We start from the raw sequence: 17,111 nt of genomic DNA on the forward strand, positions 1-17,111 counted from the left end.
TATATATATATATATATATATATATATATATATATATATATATATATATATATATATATATAAATGTGTGTATATCTGGAGCGTGTAACAAAAGTTATATCCCTCTGGTATTATAAAAGTATGTCTGATTCTGATTCTACATCTATTAGGTCACTGTTTAACCATTGAATCTAACAATAACTAGCTTGTATGCCATTGACGACGAAATATCAAATTCAAAATGTTTAGAAAGAGCTAAATTATTATTTTCGAGTGTATTTCAGCTGTTATAATACTTACAGGATGAGTAGTCGTCTGAAGGTGTCGCAGACCTTTGGTTGGAGAAGGACTGATAACTACAAAACTACTTAGCAAGCAACAATCCAGCTGCTTTAATGCAACCAAGATATACTGCGGGACAAACCCTTAATAAACATTACGAAAACTGGAAATGCACGTTAAATATTGCAGCTATCTATCTTTCAAGACTTACAGTGATTCGTTTTGCAGGTGAAAAGTAAACATGAAACGCGGAAGTATGTTGAATAAACTATCTTCTTCTTTTTCCTCCTCTTGTCGTGACGTTGAACAGCAAACAACGTGATGATCCTTTACCGCCATCAAGTGGCAATAAAGAGTATTGAGGTTTCCCTCATCATAGTTAAAAATCATACAGAAGTTAAATCCGTCTGATGCTTTACTTCATCTATATCCAGAATCCAATTAGTTTTATTGGATAAGTTATTTTTAATCGCTATTAGTCATTGATCTACTTGCAACCACTTCCAGCATGCATGAAATAGGACCTAAGCAGAGATTTAAAGGATGATTATAATTCCGGTTTTGATTTTCAGCAAGTGAACTATCAATTCAAGCCTTTTTAAGATTCATGGGCAATGAGGGGCCTATACAGCAACAGGATTTTGATTAAACTTCACTAAGTTTTACTAAAACGTTGTTCAGTCCACATATATACAAATAGTTACAGGTTTAATTTCTAAATGATTTTTTCCCAAATTATTTTTCAATCTGATAACTTTTTGTTTTGCATCATCAATCATAAAATAAAGTTCCAGTAATGTGTGCTTGGAAGTTTTATTTTTTAAATAGCAAAGTTAATTTAAAGAATCTATATTAAAATAAAACAACCCTCAAATCTATACAAAGATTGCTGAAAGCACAGAACTTCATCTTTGATTTTTTTTTATTGAGCAGTTTTTAATCAAGACAGATACAATTTAAAATCCTCACCCTACACCAAGGTTCAGAGGCATAAAATTTTTTTTATCAACACATCTTATTTATCAAAATCTCTACCAAGTATCACAGTTAAGATTAAACCACAGCAGAAAGTTAAATGTGTATAAAAAAAATTCAATTTCAAATAAATCAGTGGAAAAAAAATGTTGGTTCATCTTTGAGTTCAGTTGAGTGCAGTTAAATCCAGAATTATGTTCAGGTAAATTTTGTTTGTTTTGAAATATGTGTTTGGTTTGCTTTATGTTAACTAGTCTTTTGTGTCTTTTGGTTGGTTCATTTATTGTTGTTTGTCAAATTGTCTGGAATAAATTCCTATTCATTCATTTATTCTTTCAATCTTCTTTAAGGAACCTTTTCTATTCGATTATTAATCAGAAAAAATAATCGATCGATTAACCAAATAACCATTAATTGAAGCAAATGTTCCTTCTAATTTCTCATGTGCCTGATCATCCATACAAGGTCCCCGAATACAGAGGACTCCAATGAATGACTGACATCAGATGTGCACCCTCAGGCCTTACACCATTACCTGGGATCAGCGAGTTACATTGTATTTTTTTATAGAATGAAATACTACAGCAGCAGCTTCCATTAGTTTACTTTAGATTTAAGTGATTTTGCCCACTTAAAATGAAAAAAGAAAACCCCCAAAACTTGTTGGTCATGAGATTTTTAGTATGCTATAAGCAAGAGTCCTGCTCTTGCTTATAGCATTGTGAAAATTTTCCTCACATTAAAACCTTCAGTTTGTGCAATAAAATGTGTGCTGTAGCGTGTGATATAGTATAAAATCCTGTAAATCTGTAATTTTTTAGCTACAAAGTTTTTTTTAGCATTTCTTCTATCATAAATTATATTATAGTATGAGCCTTTCATGATTAATATCCATAAATAAATAAAAAATTAATAAAAGTTGCTAGAATATGACCAAATTTGACTTCAATTTCTGTCCGTTTTACTTCTCCAATGCCACTTTAAGATGCTTGTGGATGCTGTTTTGAAATGATTCATTAAACCTAACATTTCACGATCAGCAATGGATGCTTGAAATGTAACAGAAATATCAAAAAGCGGTGAGATCTCCTTTGGCTCCTCCTCTAAGTTTTGCAGCCACCATATCTGACAATGTGCTGATTGATGCCTGTTACATTTTTCCTTCATCATATACTTGAAATTATCAGAAAAAAAAAAAACAGGTGTGTCTTTAACCGTGTGCATGTTGGAAAGCAGGGCTGTTACAAACCAGTGAGAGTTTCATTGTTCTGGGAGCCTTGACCGATAAATAAATTTGGGCCGTCACATACTTTACTTCATGTTGGATATTTTTTTATGCAACTGTAAAACTCTTTGATGCACTGAATAAAGACATTTGCTGAACCTATTCATCAAAATACAACTCTTAAATGTATTAATTTTTATTACAACACTGATTTTGATATATTTGAAAGTGGGACTGAATAGAAGACGTTTCATCAAAACAGCTGATTTTCAGTAAAGCTGTCTGGCACATCTAGCATGCAGGAGGCTGAGGTAATTTGTGATACTAGTCATAAAGACAAGATGCTGTAAGACATGTAGTTCAGCAGGCCTATGGCCAAAAATAACTGTTTTCTCTATATTATGTAATGAAATTTGGGGGATGGGAGAAGTCAGTTGTTTCTCATATTTTCATTGTTGGTTTTAAGTTGAAAAAGGAACTATACACATATTCAAAATGATACAGAAAAAAATTTATTGGTTTAATTAATTTACAGCTTATGTTTGATTTTATCTTATGCACTGCATGGATTTTCTTGTGCGCCAAGATTGCGCAAGCCCCCAGCTTAGAAGGAATATTGGTTGCAGCCCTAATCAAATCTGAGATTACTATGAAAATATAATTTCAAGCTTACTCCAAACAGTCTTTCTGCAAAAAATGTTGCAGCATAAAAAGGAACAAAGTAATACATTTACCAGCTTTAATTTGATGTGCAACATATACATAATAATAATAATATTAACATAACACAATAAATCATTTTTTAAACAAAAAAAAAATTGATTTTGCCTATTAAATGTTGTAAATGCCAATCATTTTATCTGTTGGCCAGTGGTCTGTAACCCATTTCCCCCTCTAGCTGCTCTGCAGTGAGTGAGCCAAGCAGAGGCTGACAGTCTGGGTTGAAGACAGAATAAGCACTTAGTTCTCCTGGTTTCCTGGGTTCTGGGCTGCGCAGTCCTTCATAAAGCCAGTAGAACAGGGAGATAACGAAGAATGGCAGGCCAAATTCCAGTTCAACAAAAAGACCCAGAAGAACCAGCCAGAGCAGCACTTTGAGCAGCATAATGTTGGAGAGGACCAATTGTCTTGACGATAACCATCTTCCCAGAGTACTGTCAAGCATCCAGTCACTACAACTCTGTAAGGACACATAACAACAAGTCAGTGGTTAACAAGGTTATAAAAAAAATGATAGGGGGCTTGGCCAATTGAAGCTGATGAAGATTTTTCTTTATGTAGATGTTTTGCTCAACCGAGAAATGTTTTTACATATTCTAAATTATTGCACAACTTTAGAAACAACAAGAAAAAAGACACACAAGTGACTGATTGAAAACTGGTGCTTCTTGAACACAAATCTTTAAAGTATTTAGTAAAACTTCCCTATGATTAATGTGGTTAAATCTGTCTCCGATCCGCAGTAAGATATCATGATGCACATTTTTTAAAATAAATCTTGATTATACTCAGAATTTCAATGAGGTTAACAATCAAGCTAAAAGCTTGATTAAAATTTGAATTCAAATACCAAAGGCAGGCAATATTCTAATGCTTTATCCATTAACTACAACCAGTAGTTTGCCTTTATAACTTTGTAAGTTTTTCTTAAGAATAATAAAATAATAAAACCAAAAAGTTGTTGGCAAACATTGGAAACACAAAATTTTCCTTACTTTTTTAAACCTGTATAAATAAAAAAATTCAATAAAAATGAAATGAATGAATCACAAATCTGTGTTATTTATCAGGCGTCCCCAACTTATCAGACTGAGCTTGGGCTGTTTATCAAAAAAAAAAAAAGAAAAGAAAAAAAAGAAACAAACAACAATTACACACCTTTGACATATTTTTACGTTAAAGTTTTTAAAAACCATGTCGAAATTTCTCACACTCACTTTTTTTTGTTTAACATAAAATCCCAATAGATTTCCCTTGTAATCTGTAGTCACATGAATACTTTTGCAAACCACTGCATTGATAAAAGTTCAGCACTGACACGATAACAGGAAAAATCATAGAAGTTTTAAAACAATATGTATTTATCTATTGCATTCAGGAATTTTAATAAGTAGCTTTTGAATGCATCTTCAGTGATTTATAATTTTGACAGATTTTCTTTCAGAAAACAAAATTAAAATGACCATATTTGTATATTTACCTCGATCACATCTAATCTTTCCATTAAAATGTGAATCATCTATTAGTTTTGAATAGTTTTACCAGTTTAATAGCCACATTTTGAAGAGTTTTCGTTAAAATCTATTTAAATCGTGCTGATATTGATCTCTTACCCTGCCTGGAGAGCTGTTAGTTGCAGTTTGGTTGTTTTCTGGCCCCTCTGCTTGCTGACTGTTGTCTGCCTGTACAACAGGATCTCCTTCTCTCTTTTCTCTGGGCTGAGCAGCAGAAGGGTCGGACATTTGCGTGCCTTTCACCGCCTGTCGTCGGGCTCTAAACTCCGCCAGCTTTTGCTCCATAAATGCGAATAATCCAAGTTCAACCTGGAAAAGCACCCTTTAAACCACAAAAAAAGAACAAACTCTCCTTTTCTTGTCACTTTAACAAAATAAACAGATGAATAATAATATACAGATATATCAAATATACACCCGACTGCCTCGCACGTCAATTTAGGTTACTTTTTGGAGAAATTTCAACCGGTTAGAATCTTTATCGAGGCATGTTTACGTACTACGTGTTCTATCATAAAAAAGGAGGTATTGTCGCCAACTGTCGTAAAGCGTCGGTTTACGGGATTTTTCGATATTTCCTTGGGGTTGTTTGTTGCTAGCTTTCAGGTTTGGTGTCTTCATCAGTGGTGAGAACATTAACTCATAACGTTTAATGTATTTAGGTTATTTTACCTTTCTGTTGATATTTCGTCACTGCTTCCGGTTTCCTTTCATTAGGGAAATACCAGATGTGCTAATGTTATAAGTTAGTGCGGATTAAAAAAAACATAACTCAGGGTTTCCTTTATATTTGAACGTATGTTTTGTCATTATTTGTACATTAGTGTCATTTTTCTACATATTAGTTACAAACCGCTACTTTTATGAATGTTAAAGATAAAAAATAAACTAGCTTGACTTATGTGGCCAATTTAATGTAGATATAAAATACTTAGCTGTTAAATTATTTGGTAGTTATTGTGTCATTTGTGTTCCAGACATCATGGCCTCTGCTCCAGCTCAGCAACCTACCCTGACCGCTGAACAGACCCGAGGTAAGAGGAACATGGTTCCTATTATTATTTTTTTAATAAAAAACAAAAACAACATTCAAACGTGGAGTATGAATGTTGATTAGGTTCTGTCAAGATCATCTAGTGTTCCTCTTACAGACCTGTAATAGACCACATTTGCTCAGTGATTGCTTTATGCAATCCCATCTAATCAGGGAGCTAGATGGGGGCCAGGGGTGGCCACCCTTAGCCAAACATTGACCACCCCTACCTTTTTTCCCCCCTCTAATATAGATTGTTGCAGCAATAATACACTCAAGTGGAATGTTCAAAACATTTAAATTTTTCATATATTCATAATCACTTGACAATGAACACTGTTTAATTATACACATCATTTTACTAGCATTAAAGATATGTACAGAATTCACGCTCTTTTCAGAAGTAGATTTTGTGTTATATATGGTAAAGAGAGAATGTCTCTGCAAGTCATGTGGGAATCTTCAGTGAAATCATAAATAACTATTTTGATTTTAAAAAAAAGGTATTAATCAATTTATATCAATTTTGTGCAGAAGAATTATTGATACATGGAGGTAAGTAATGACAATGGAAAATGTTTGTCCCAGAGCTCGAATCTGAATTTTATCTATTATACCTTTTATTTAGAAAGAATGGATGTTTAAATATATGCATCTATTTTTTTTAGCAAAAGCTGTAGGAAAGGATAGTTTGTCTTGTCTTTGGCTTGACCCTGAGGTTCTGGCGCCTATCCCCTTTCGGCCACCCCTCAGTGTACATTGATTATTGCCTGGCCACCCTTATAAAAATTTCCTGGCTACACCTCTGCATCTAATCCTGTAAGAAGGAATTTATAAAACAAATAATTGGTGGATATTTCAGAGGCTGCTGACCGAACACATGGCGATTAAGAAACCTTTGCTTTACCCTGACAGATGGGATGTTTTTAACTGATTAACTATGACACATCCAGTCGAAACCTTTGAAGCTACCATTTGCTTATAGTTTGTTTTACATCAATGGTAGTCATCTTAATGCCACCCATTTGTTGATTTTGCATACCTGCTTAATCCTTGTGGCAGGATTCCAGTCGGTAGACCCACACTCAAAGTTGAACACACTGTGTATACTGGCTTACTAATGTCATCCTTTGTCATTTTACAAATGATATTTATCTTACATCTCATGGTAGCTTTTTTACCTATCAAGGTGGCTCAGAAACTTAACTGAGATAAGATAGAGAAATGCAGAAGAGAAACAGCCATCCATGCACATGTATCAAACAGCAATTTTAGAGTTCGCAATTATCCTAACATACATTATTTTTCTATAATATAGAAAAATGCATATTATGCATCTTAGTCTAAAATTTGAGCCACATCTAAATATATTTTAAGACAGAAATACACATTTATCTAAATCACTGTGGTTTAGGGTGAACTGAATAAAGTTACACTATTACAGTTTGTTTTCTCTCTGTGAAGGCATTCATTTGTAACTTTAAATGACGGATACTTTGGTTCTGCAGTGGTGTTGAGTGAGGTGATCCAGGCCTTTTCAGTGCCAGAGAACGCTGCACGAATGGAGGAGGCTCGGGAGAGCGCCTGTAACGACATGGGAAAGATGCTGCAGCTCGTGCTTCCTGTGGCCACTCAGATTCAGCAGGAAGTGATCAAAGCGTATGGATTCAACAATGAAGGAGAAGGTAGTTATTACATAAAATACTCAGTTTATTTGGAACTTTAAAAAACACAACTTAGAAATGAAAAGTTTTATCTTTTTTTTTTTTATCCAGATTAAAAAAAATATTTACAGATATAAACTGCAAACATGCACTATTTTTTTAAACCAAGGTTTGTTAAATATCTAGATGGGAAATATTTAATTTTCTGGACATGTTTTTTCAAAGTTAAGTTTAAAACAAGTAATTGTTCTAAAGTAAAAAGAAAAAAAAAGTTGACATTCAAGAGGAAGCATCTATGTAAAATAGTTTTTAAATAACCTCACAGTGGGAACTATACATTTGAATTTGTTAATAGTTTTTTGCATCTTTTACAGGCGTCCTTAAATTTGCTCGACTGGTGAAAATGTATGAAACCCAGGACCCTGAAATTGCAGCCATGTCTGCAAAACTGAAGTCTCTCCTCCTGCCGCCATTGTCAACACCCCCTATAGGAGGCGCCATTCCTGCTTCATAGGATTTAGTCTTGACCAGGTCTAATTCAGGGGTGCTTTATTTTTATGCTTTGCAATTCCTTATGCCATTATGTATTTAAGGTCCAATTTTTGTATGTAATATGTTTGATACCACTAATGTTTTTAAAAAAAAAGTATTCATTCAATGCTTCTTGCAAACCCTTGAAATATTTCCTCACACATTGTATTTATTTGTTACATGTAACACTACATCCACTTTATTCCACTGAAACATTTACTTTAATGCCATCTTTTTTTTTACTTTATATGCTGTCAGATGTTTTCATTATACTGTAGAATTAAATATTCAGTTTTTCTGATGTGTATTTTATGAAGTGTGGGAGAAAAAAAACTATGGTATAGATACTTTATTATTTCTTCAAGTCTTTAAATCACACTTACATTTTAAAAACATTTACATTCATACATTTCATTAGACAATGTTTTCCAGGATAAAATCTTATACATCTGCTTCCTGTCTGAATAAATGAAGACAATGCGGTGCATAATAAAACAGGATAAAGTGACATTGACTCCAACATATTGCTCCTAAAATGCTACATAATTCAACTTGGTGAAAAAAGTGCTCCATACAGTAATTTAAGTGCATAGGATGCAGAACTCCACCCACCCAGTAATCAGAGTTGAACACAGAGATAACCAATGAGCAGGTGATTATCCTGCTGCACTCCTCTGTGTCCTACTTCTTATTCCCCAGGTCCAGTGAAGTTGCTGTGCAAGTGGAAAAAAGTGCTCCAAGTAAAATGCTATCAAAGTTCTTTCCACTGGGAGTCAGCAAGCACCTGTCTCTCGGTGAATAATATTGTATTTTACACACACAAAAAAAAATACAGAGTCCAGTGTTTGCACATTTGAAATCCTGATGGATGAGTTCATTGTTTGCACAGAGCTGTCTTCAGTTGAACAGTAGTTCAGCTCCCAACTCATCAAAAGGAAAATGGAAGGTTTCAAGTCCCCGGATCCTGATCTCACATCTCAAAGTGGCGGAAAATGCTTTCGACATACGCCAGGACTTTCTGCCAGTCCGGCCCGTCTGCTTTCAGCATCTCCTCCACTGTCTGTTACAAAGTAAATTAGTAAAGACAGAGTAAGAAACTAAAGAAGCTCAACTTTTAAATTTTTCAGCACTCAGGGTTCTTAAAATCTAAATAAAATGTGCAGCTCCGTAATAATATAAATTTTTGTCAAGACTAGCTAACTTCTTTGATATCCAGCCTATGTGATGATTGGTCTCTGTTTAAAGACCCATACATGATTCCATTTATGGTAAATCGAGAAGGTTGTCCTTTACAGATGGTGAGGTGAAAAGCTCATGAATACTTTGACATGTTTGGAACCAACAAGTGTTTATAAAGCTTGCACTTCAGACCTCTTTCCCTCTTCCTGCACCTTGAATGCCAGAAAGTTTTGGAGCTCAGGGCTTTAAAATTTGTAATTTTTTCAGACTATAACATGAATAAAAAGACACTAATGGAATCTAACCAACAAAAGACAGTAATACATTTAAACTAGAAGAAATCTTACATTTATCAGAGCTCATGTAGTGTGTGGGTTAGAAGAAAAAAAAAATGGCTCACCAGTGTTGCTGGGATTCCCACACTCTCTCCCACCTTAAATGCAATGTCCAGGTTTCCCTCCTGCCCAAAGAGCAGTGCAAGTTTTATATGGATTCAGAATAACTATTGACTTAATTATAGAAGAAATGTTCAATATCGACATTTGCATAAACACCTCTCATATTTGGATAAATAAAATCAAAGAGCTGAGAGTCTTCCATGTGCTTCGTTATTCTATCCAGGTCAGATTTTTGGTCAAGTTTGCTAGCATTATAAAAATATTTATAAAACTTTGCCAATGATAATGCATGTTTTATATGCATGGTCAATAATTTGCAGGTGCAGATCTGGAGTACCTTCCAGAAACACCTGCAATAAATCTGAGCAAACCATTTGTTGTAATTTTCCAAACAAAAGAACCTTGTTTCTTTGCAAAGTAGCAGTTTTACCTTGTCAGATGGCCTGAGGCTGTCATATGGAATATGAGTTGGTAAGAAGGTGTGATAGATGGCACAGAATGCCAACCCATCCTCCCAGCACGTACTGAAATTGGTAATCTCGATATTCTGTTGCAGACGGGAAAAAGACAAAAACAAACAGAATTAAAAAATATTAACCTACCTGTTGACCTACATTCAACATAGACAGTATTCCACACAAGGCTCTAACCTTATAACCTTTGGTACGGGTTTGGCACCACCGCAGCAGAGAGTTCCTTCTGGAGCCACCATGGCGCCTCAGCAAAGCACTGAAACCATCCTGAGGTCTGTTCAAGACAGATATAAAGTGCTTTAATGCCAGTTTTCTCTAAAGTCAAGCAATAATGTTGACAACATTTACTTAAAGTCTTTTGACAGAAAAATTCAGAGGAATTTCTGCAATAAATGTGAATATCAGTGAAAAGGATTTTTTACATAAGACTTTAAACTCTATCCCCCTTTTGGCATAATTAATAGCATCAACGCAACATGAAGCTACAGTAATCAACCCCTGGAACTGTTAAAGTGCTGAGAAAGCCCAGATAATCATCAGCCTCGAGTCAGTCTGGCTCAGACCATCTCATGTCTAGCTTCTTCCTCTTAATTCATTCTGTACAGAGTTTTGATCAGGTATCATTTGCTGCCAATCTAGTGTTGTCATGGTCATTAACTGTGTGTTGGTGCCCTGAGCAGTGTGGGCAGCTACTACGTTCTGTTGAGAAATTAAATTAATATCTCTGGAAAGTTTGTCAGCAAAGAGAAGCATTAAGTATTTTAAAAATCTACGGTTAATTAATACAGTGACTCTAAACTTGAATTAACAGTAGAAGAACAGCAGCAGGTGGCACAATTCCTGCAAATCTAACTACATTTCACAACCATATAGAAACCTCTGTCTTCTGTACTTGGCCTTCCTCTTAAGTCTGACACTTTTTGAAATAAAAATGCTAATTTTATCCTCATCTGGAAAGTGGATTTTGCACCACTATGGAGAAGTGCATTGCTTTTTGTCTTTAGCCCAAGTGCTTCTATGATCCCTGGTTTAGGGGCAGCTTAATAGTAGAGACAGACATTTGAAGCCCATTTCCCAGAATAAGGTTTTTGTTCCACATCATTTCAAGGTTGCAGTTATTCCCTTTACTTACACCTTTTGTAAACTCCACCTTTAAACTGTCAAATGTTTTAACCCTTTGTGCACAATACATTCAATTCTGATGTTTATTGCAATATCATGGTAATCACTGACAAAGGGCCACTTATATGCAATATTTTGTAGACTATAATTTTAAGTTATAAAAGATCTGAATAAGAGATTATACAGTTTATAGAGAGAAGTCAGGGCATGGTTAGAATGGGGAAAAAAAGTTGGCAAATGAAAGCCATTGATTTTACAATGTTGATTAATACTGAAGTTTTTTTTTGTAAGTACAGCCTCACTTTCCATTAAAACAAGTGTATTCCTACTTTATGGCTAGATTTACACACAGTATTCTTTTGAACTACCCTCTTTTTTAAGGTTTTCAATGTCTTCTGGACAACTGGCAAGCTTTCTTTAGTTGTGGCTGACCATAACATGGCAATAATAATTTTTATGTAAAAAACAACATTTTTTAGCCTGATTTATTATAAAATTGTGCATAGAAATTCTAAGTAAATGTTTGAAAATTAATTAATTTGTTCCTATTCTGATTTAGCAACACTGTATAAACCTCGACCCATACTGTTCTTTAAGAGATATAGGTGACATTTAATGACCTTCCTTTCACACAAATATTTCAACACCAACCAAAGCAATAAAACAGCAGCTTACTTTACAGAATCTGAGGTTTGATCCTCCTCTTGGTTCCCTTTGAAACAAAAAGATAATCAGAAAATTATGAGTCTAAAAAAATATATATATAATTAATATTTATATTATATATAATATATTAATATATAAATTTTATATGCAGCCCTTCTCATCACAGCTGAGGAGAGTCTTGAGATCATTATTTTCTGTAGAACAGAAATTTCTCTCTGGTAGGAAGGGTTTTTTTGTGTCCTTGTGTTCCAAATATACATATTCTAGTACCATCTCTGCAGTCACAAGTGCAAGTCACTCAAGAGCCATTCTTCCACTATAAAACCATTAAGTAAAACAGTTAATTATGTAGCCCAATGCAAGGCAGTTTTCAACTATAATATGCAGAGTAGTTAAATGGATTTAAAGTGTCAAGGTGAGTAAAAGTTGATCTGTGAGAGTTTACTGAAAGGCTTATTGCTTAATCCCTGGCAAAGTCAAATATAAAAGCCCAGAAACAGAAACAAAATTCAAATAGTTCATAAACATAGAAAAACAAACTCATCTCTAATTTCCATCCTCTCATCTATGTGATTGCTTCTGTATGTTTATTCAGACCTGTATAAAAGTTAGACCAGCTATCCTGCCTCTGGAAAATCCTTCCAGTTCTTCCTTTTGTTGGTTCTTCTTTCTGAAAAGATTGTAAGAGAATCAATTTATCGAGCACAAATAAAAAAAAAATAATTTTAAAAAGTCAATATAATCATTATGAATAAGTCTTGTTGTATACCTTGCACAAAGGCAATGTTGTGCTCATGTTTTTTGAAGTCTTATTCTGACTAGAAGAATCACTGTGAAATGGAAGACCAGACAGGCTCCTAAAATATAAAAGTCATATTATAATAAATTGATATAGCTGTGAAAAGATACTCATAAGGTTTACCATCATGTTGACTCACCAGGACCTTTCCGACAGCATTACTATTCTCCTTGGATCTCTTTGTCCACGTCCTTCTTTCTTTTTCTCCAGTGCAGCCAAACTACGAATGTATCCCTCAGCCACTCCCTTTCCAGTCAGCTCAGTATTTTCGGATCCTTCCATTTTCTCAGGATCATACGTTTCACTGCCATCATATCCACCATCTTTCACTTCTTCTTCTTCTTCAGCTTCAGTTTTCTTTTTAAGTTTATTAGCCTCTTTGTTTGTCAATTCATCTTTCAGCCTGCAAACATTCCTGAGAACATCGAGCTCGGATTGCTCCTGTTGTCGCTGCACAAGGACTTCATTTAGTTTGCAGCAAACATCTTTGTGCTCTGCTCTCAGACTCTCCAGTGCTTGTTCTGTCTCCTGTTGCCTGCTGAGAGCCTGAGCCAGCTGCTCCTCTAGTGCTCTGTGGTTTTCTTGGAGCAAACCCAGAGCATGATCCGACTCCAGACGCAGCCTGTCGGCAACAGACACCGCGGTGTGCAGGTCCCACTGGAACTGTTGCCACTCCAACCTTTCTGTCTGGGATGAAAATAAACAGTTTTGTGAAGAAAAGAAAAAGGTGCACAGCTCTTGCTGTATTATAATTGTTTCTGAAGCATTTTTTTTTATGTTCGAGCCCTTCATGTATTCCTATACTTTTGTGGCAAAAAAAAAAAAAGACAGATTTCTTGAAATATCAGTTGTGTTACAAAATAATAAATGCCCTAAAATGCTAGCATTCAACATTTTTTGTTTCATTATACATTATCTTTGAGAACAAAAGTGTGTTTGAGAACTGCAAACAAGCATTTCTTTTCCATTTAAGGTTGTGAAATAAAATAGCAATTTAAACCATAGCAAGTTTTGTTATTATTCAAGACATTTTGATTTGAAAAAGCTTTCTTGATGGGAAGTGAAACGTCTTCAAACTTGGAAAACAAAGTGCAGTGGTTTTTTTTTTAACTTTCTTGGAATGACTATGACCTGGATGACTGAAAATCTTTACCAGCATTCTACTCAACAACAAAAAAGTGATGGGAACTTCATAATTTTTAAATGGGAGGAGTTTGAAACCACCCTTACTGTACCCTAAAAGATTTGGAAGAAAAAAAAATGTTCTAACGAAATGAAGATTCAACTCTTTGGAGTGAACGCCAAGGTGTCATGTTGGGAGGAAACAAGGCACCGTTCATCACTAGGCCATACAATACCTACAGTGAAGCATAGTGGTGGCAGCATTATACTGTGGGGAGGATTTTCAGCTGCAGGAACTGGCAGATTAGTGACAGAGAAAATATGGTATATAATGGGGCCAGCAACACTTACCCTGAGTGTTTCCTTTAGTATGTCCAGCTCCTCAACCAGATCTTCCTTTTCAGTTATCAAGCGCCTCAGCATCTCTAAGGATGAAAGAAACAAGGTGGGGGAAGACAGATTCAGTTGTGGCTTAGTGATCTATGTAAGCATAGTTTCTCTAAATGGTTTTCTTTTTTTATGTTTAGTACCAACCCAGGTAATATGCTCCAATTGTGAGGAAAAGACTTTACTTATATTATATAATATAAGTATTATATATATTATAGATATTACTTATGTTAGTGTTTTATTTAGCTATCACAAGTAGTCCAGGAAAAAAAACGGGATTTCAGGCTTGCAAAGCTAAAAAGATTTGTTTTTTGTAATGTCTTATTTTGTGTGCTCCAAGTGTCAGACTTTGATCCTTTGCAGCTTTTGCAGGTTAGGAACCTGCTGTTGCTGTCCTGAATTGATCTTTCCCTGTTGCCTAAAAATATTTCTTGGTTTAGTTAGGATATTGGAAAGCTACTATTTCTTAAATGTCAAGTCCAGTTGCCTAAACTGAACTTTGCAAGCTTAGCCATGACCAGAATGACTGAGAAACTCCACAGATTTCTTAAATGTATTCTTCATCCATTAATTACCTTCATTTACCTGAAAACAGTAGCTGGGTTTATCACTTTAATACATCTGCACAGAAGACTTGACTAAAATTAGAGTACACAATCCAAAAACTGGTGATTACAAGTTTTACAGAGGCTCATCAGGGGAAACCAGGGATATAATTCGTTAATGTTCATCTGTAAAGGTCACAGTCACAAATAGACAACCATTTAAATAGTCTTGACATGCTGCATAATATATTTGCTTGCATGCCTTTTCAATTAAAAACATTTTCTTCTTTTATCATATTTTTCTAATTTTAAGAAACCATTCTACTGTAATAACACTTTTTTGCAGCTGTCATCTACATTGTGAACATATTCCTATTGTTGTTTTTGCCACAAGAAGCTTAGAGATCGTCATTCCATATAGTAATGAGTTTATATCTAGTCTATTAGGCATCACATAGAAAAAACAGGTAAACCAGGACTTACCTACGGCTCCTGCAGTAATATCAGTATTGGGGGTTAGGCCCATTGAGGCTCTATAGTGCTCCATCAGACTGAGTAAAACCAGGGTCATCTCCTCTCCGGTTCGCTCTGCTGCTGCCTGCGACTCCATCCCACTGTCTCTTTCCTGCCAGCTCTGCTCTGAAGGTGATCTTTGGGGCAAAGGTATTGGAGTCTGAACATCCAAACTGCTAACGACCTTCTCCTGTCCAGTTGCTGCATCGCTCGAGTTTGTCCCCAAGGAATTGATGCTCTCCACGCTGATCACAGCCCACTCTGAGGGAGCCGAAAGCTTTGGTTTCCATTCTGCTGCTGGGGAGGGAGAGGAGGGTGGGGCACTAGCAATGGGTGATGAGGTTTGCATCTTACCAGTCGAAGCTGCAGAGGGCAAGGCCATGGCAGCCAGCTCTTCCTCAGAGGGCGAGGTAGGAGGTGTGTGGTAAAAGTCTAAAGGGGAACCTAATGAGAAAGAATTAAAAGCACAAAACTGTGAGGTTTAAAATTTGTTTACAAGTTGCAATCTTTTGCTAAGCTCATTATTCATTTGACTTATGTCATTTTGATTATAAAACTTTGTACATCAGGGACTGCCAAATATAATTTTCAAGCTCACTGAGTTTTGCCTGATACATTATCTGGTTTCTAGGGCACGCATATTGACAGTCTGCAGGGATCTTGTTGTTTCCCCACCTCCTTTTATTTTCCTTATGCTGCAAGATACTGCAGACTCATCTGATCCCTAGTAGCAGTGTGGAGAACTGTAGTCTGCTCAGCTGCAGAAGGAAGGCTATTCTTAGCCAATAGCTGGGGATAATTCCCTGAATATTGACAACTAAGAACAGAAAGACAAGTCAAAGAAACAGACAGATGTAAGTCAGGGATGAAACTGACAGAGCTGCCAAAGAAGACTTGAGGTAGACGGACAATATTTTGTGCTGATTAAACCAAATGACAGCTGGGCTGTTTTGCACTGAACAGAAAGACAGGGAATTTCTGGAAAAAACAGTGCAGCCATACCAGTTTCTGGATTATAGAATGCTTTTTTTTGTATTGCTAAAATTCAGAATTTAGATGCCTGTAATGTGACTTTGTTTATACGATTACCTATGACAATTTAAAAATAGATCGTATGCAAATTTTGTGAAAATTGTTTAATTTTGCAAGAATAATTCTAAATTGTTCAATCTACCGAGCCCCATCACACCCCATTATCTTTGCTTTCATGGTTTAGTTAAGGGAAATCAATTTTTTTTTTTTTTTTCCAAAGCAACAACAACTTTTATCCACCAAGGCCTGGTTTTCCAAAAGTAATCTGCTCAGATTTTAGATGACAGATTGAATCAAAACCTTTTTTCCCCCTCTCCTTTTCAAAAAAGGAAAAAAAGCCACCTATGGATTAGATTTAATCCTGGTTCTGATCCAAGCCATTCTTGAGTTTGGGTTTTTTAGAAATTTGTAGCAGGATTGGAATCACTTTCGTCCAAAAATAGATGGCTTAAAAATTAACCCACAAAAAGGATGAATTCAGTGTGGACTTTAGACCCATGATATCAAACCTTAACAATTGATCAAAAACACTTTAGCTGGATCATGCAGTGCAGCCTACATTTGCTCAACAGTCAAGCTAATGGGATAGGTAGGCTATATAGCCCGTTTAGGTTTTGAATATATATCTATCCATGGAGAGCACATGAATGCAAACAATGAATGTGTGACTGACAACATAAACCTCTGTGTACATAACACCATCCCTACCAGAACAGTAGAATGCTTCTTTAACAATAAACCATGGATCTAGGGCTAAAACAATTAACTGAATTAATCAATTATTTAAATAATCGCCAAGTAATTTAGTAATCGAGTTAACTGGAGTATAGAGACTCTAAAACATGCCTTTAGCTGACCTAACCCACTAAAAGCGGTATTTATACAAAAATTGGTAAATTATATATAATATATATATATATATATACATACATACATATACACACACACA

General features: G+C 35.3%; 4 protein-coding genes across 8 annotated transcripts in view; 1 reads left to right on the forward strand and 3 right to left on the reverse strand.

Moving 5' to 3' along the window:
• The window catches only part of bpnt1 (3'(2'), 5'-bisphosphate nucleotidase 1), an 8,495-nt gene extending 7,966 nt beyond the window's left edge, over positions 1 to 529 (reverse strand). Inside the window, exon 1 of one of the 2 annotated variants that reach the window (XM_015405335.1) lies at positions 280 to 529. The gene's annotated coding sequence lies outside the window, so the exon portion shown is untranslated. The remainder of the gene's footprint in view (positions 1 to 279) is intronic. The other variant, XM_015405341.1, reaches the window with a different exon arrangement.
• A 923-nt stretch (positions 530 to 1,452) lies between these two features.
• Positions 1,453 to 5,204, reverse strand: saysd1 (SAYSVFN motif domain containing 1). The gene is made up of 2 exons (XM_015405215.1): positions 4,795 to 5,204; positions 1,453 to 3,641 (listed from the first exon to the last, which is right to left on the reverse strand). The coding sequence occupies exons 1-2, from the start codon at positions 4,978 to 4,980 to the stop codon at positions 3,318 to 3,320; spliced, it is 510 nt and encodes a 169-aa protein (XP_015260701.1). The 5' UTR covers positions 4,981 to 5,204; the 3' UTR covers positions 1,453 to 3,317.
• On the forward strand, positions 5,169 to 8,224 carry LOC107105086 (chromosome unknown open reading frame, human C12orf57). Its single transcript, XM_015405207.1, is given in 5 exon segments — positions 5,169 to 5,277; positions 5,280 to 5,321; positions 5,673 to 5,729; positions 7,237 to 7,413; positions 7,767 to 8,224. Coding segments are annotated over 5 exon segments (510 nt in total). The 5' UTR covers positions 5,169 to 5,183; the 3' UTR covers positions 7,907 to 8,224.
• LOC107105058 (cytospin-A-like) overlaps positions 8,032 to 17,111 on the reverse strand; it is a 12,084-nt gene continuing 3,004 nt past the window's right edge. For 2 of the 4 annotated variants that reach the window (XM_015405197.1, XM_015405189.1), the window contains exons 2-12: positions 15,485 to 15,574; positions 15,101 to 15,391; positions 14,034 to 14,107; positions 12,700 to 13,247; positions 12,531 to 12,618; positions 12,359 to 12,431; positions 11,771 to 11,807; positions 10,151 to 10,247; positions 9,931 to 10,047; positions 9,503 to 9,562; positions 8,032 to 8,983 (exon numbers count right to left, since the gene is read on the reverse strand). In XM_015405197.1, the coding sequence (XP_015260683.1) occupies positions 8,894 to 8,983; positions 9,503 to 9,562; positions 9,931 to 10,047; positions 10,151 to 10,247; positions 11,771 to 11,807; positions 12,359 to 12,431; positions 12,531 to 12,618; positions 12,700 to 13,247; positions 14,034 to 14,107; positions 15,101 to 15,391; positions 15,485 to 15,574 (1,565 nt within the window). In that variant the 3' untranslated portion in view covers positions 8,032 to 8,893. Of the gene's footprint in view, positions 8,984 to 9,344; positions 9,563 to 9,930; positions 10,048 to 10,150; positions 10,248 to 11,770; positions 11,808 to 12,358; positions 12,432 to 12,530; positions 12,619 to 12,699; positions 13,248 to 14,033; positions 14,108 to 15,100; positions 15,575 to 17,111 lie in introns of those variants that run through there. The other 2 variants (XM_015405180.1, XM_015405185.1) reach the window with 2 other exon arrangements.

Source organism: Cyprinodon variegatus, unplaced genomic scaffold (genome assembly GCF_000732505.1).
Source record: "Cyprinodon variegatus isolate N-32 unplaced genomic scaffold, C_variegatus-1.0 Scaffold37, whole genome shotgun sequence".
Taxonomy (NCBI): Eukaryota; Metazoa; Chordata; class Actinopteri; order Cyprinodontiformes; family Cyprinodontidae; genus Cyprinodon; species Cyprinodon variegatus.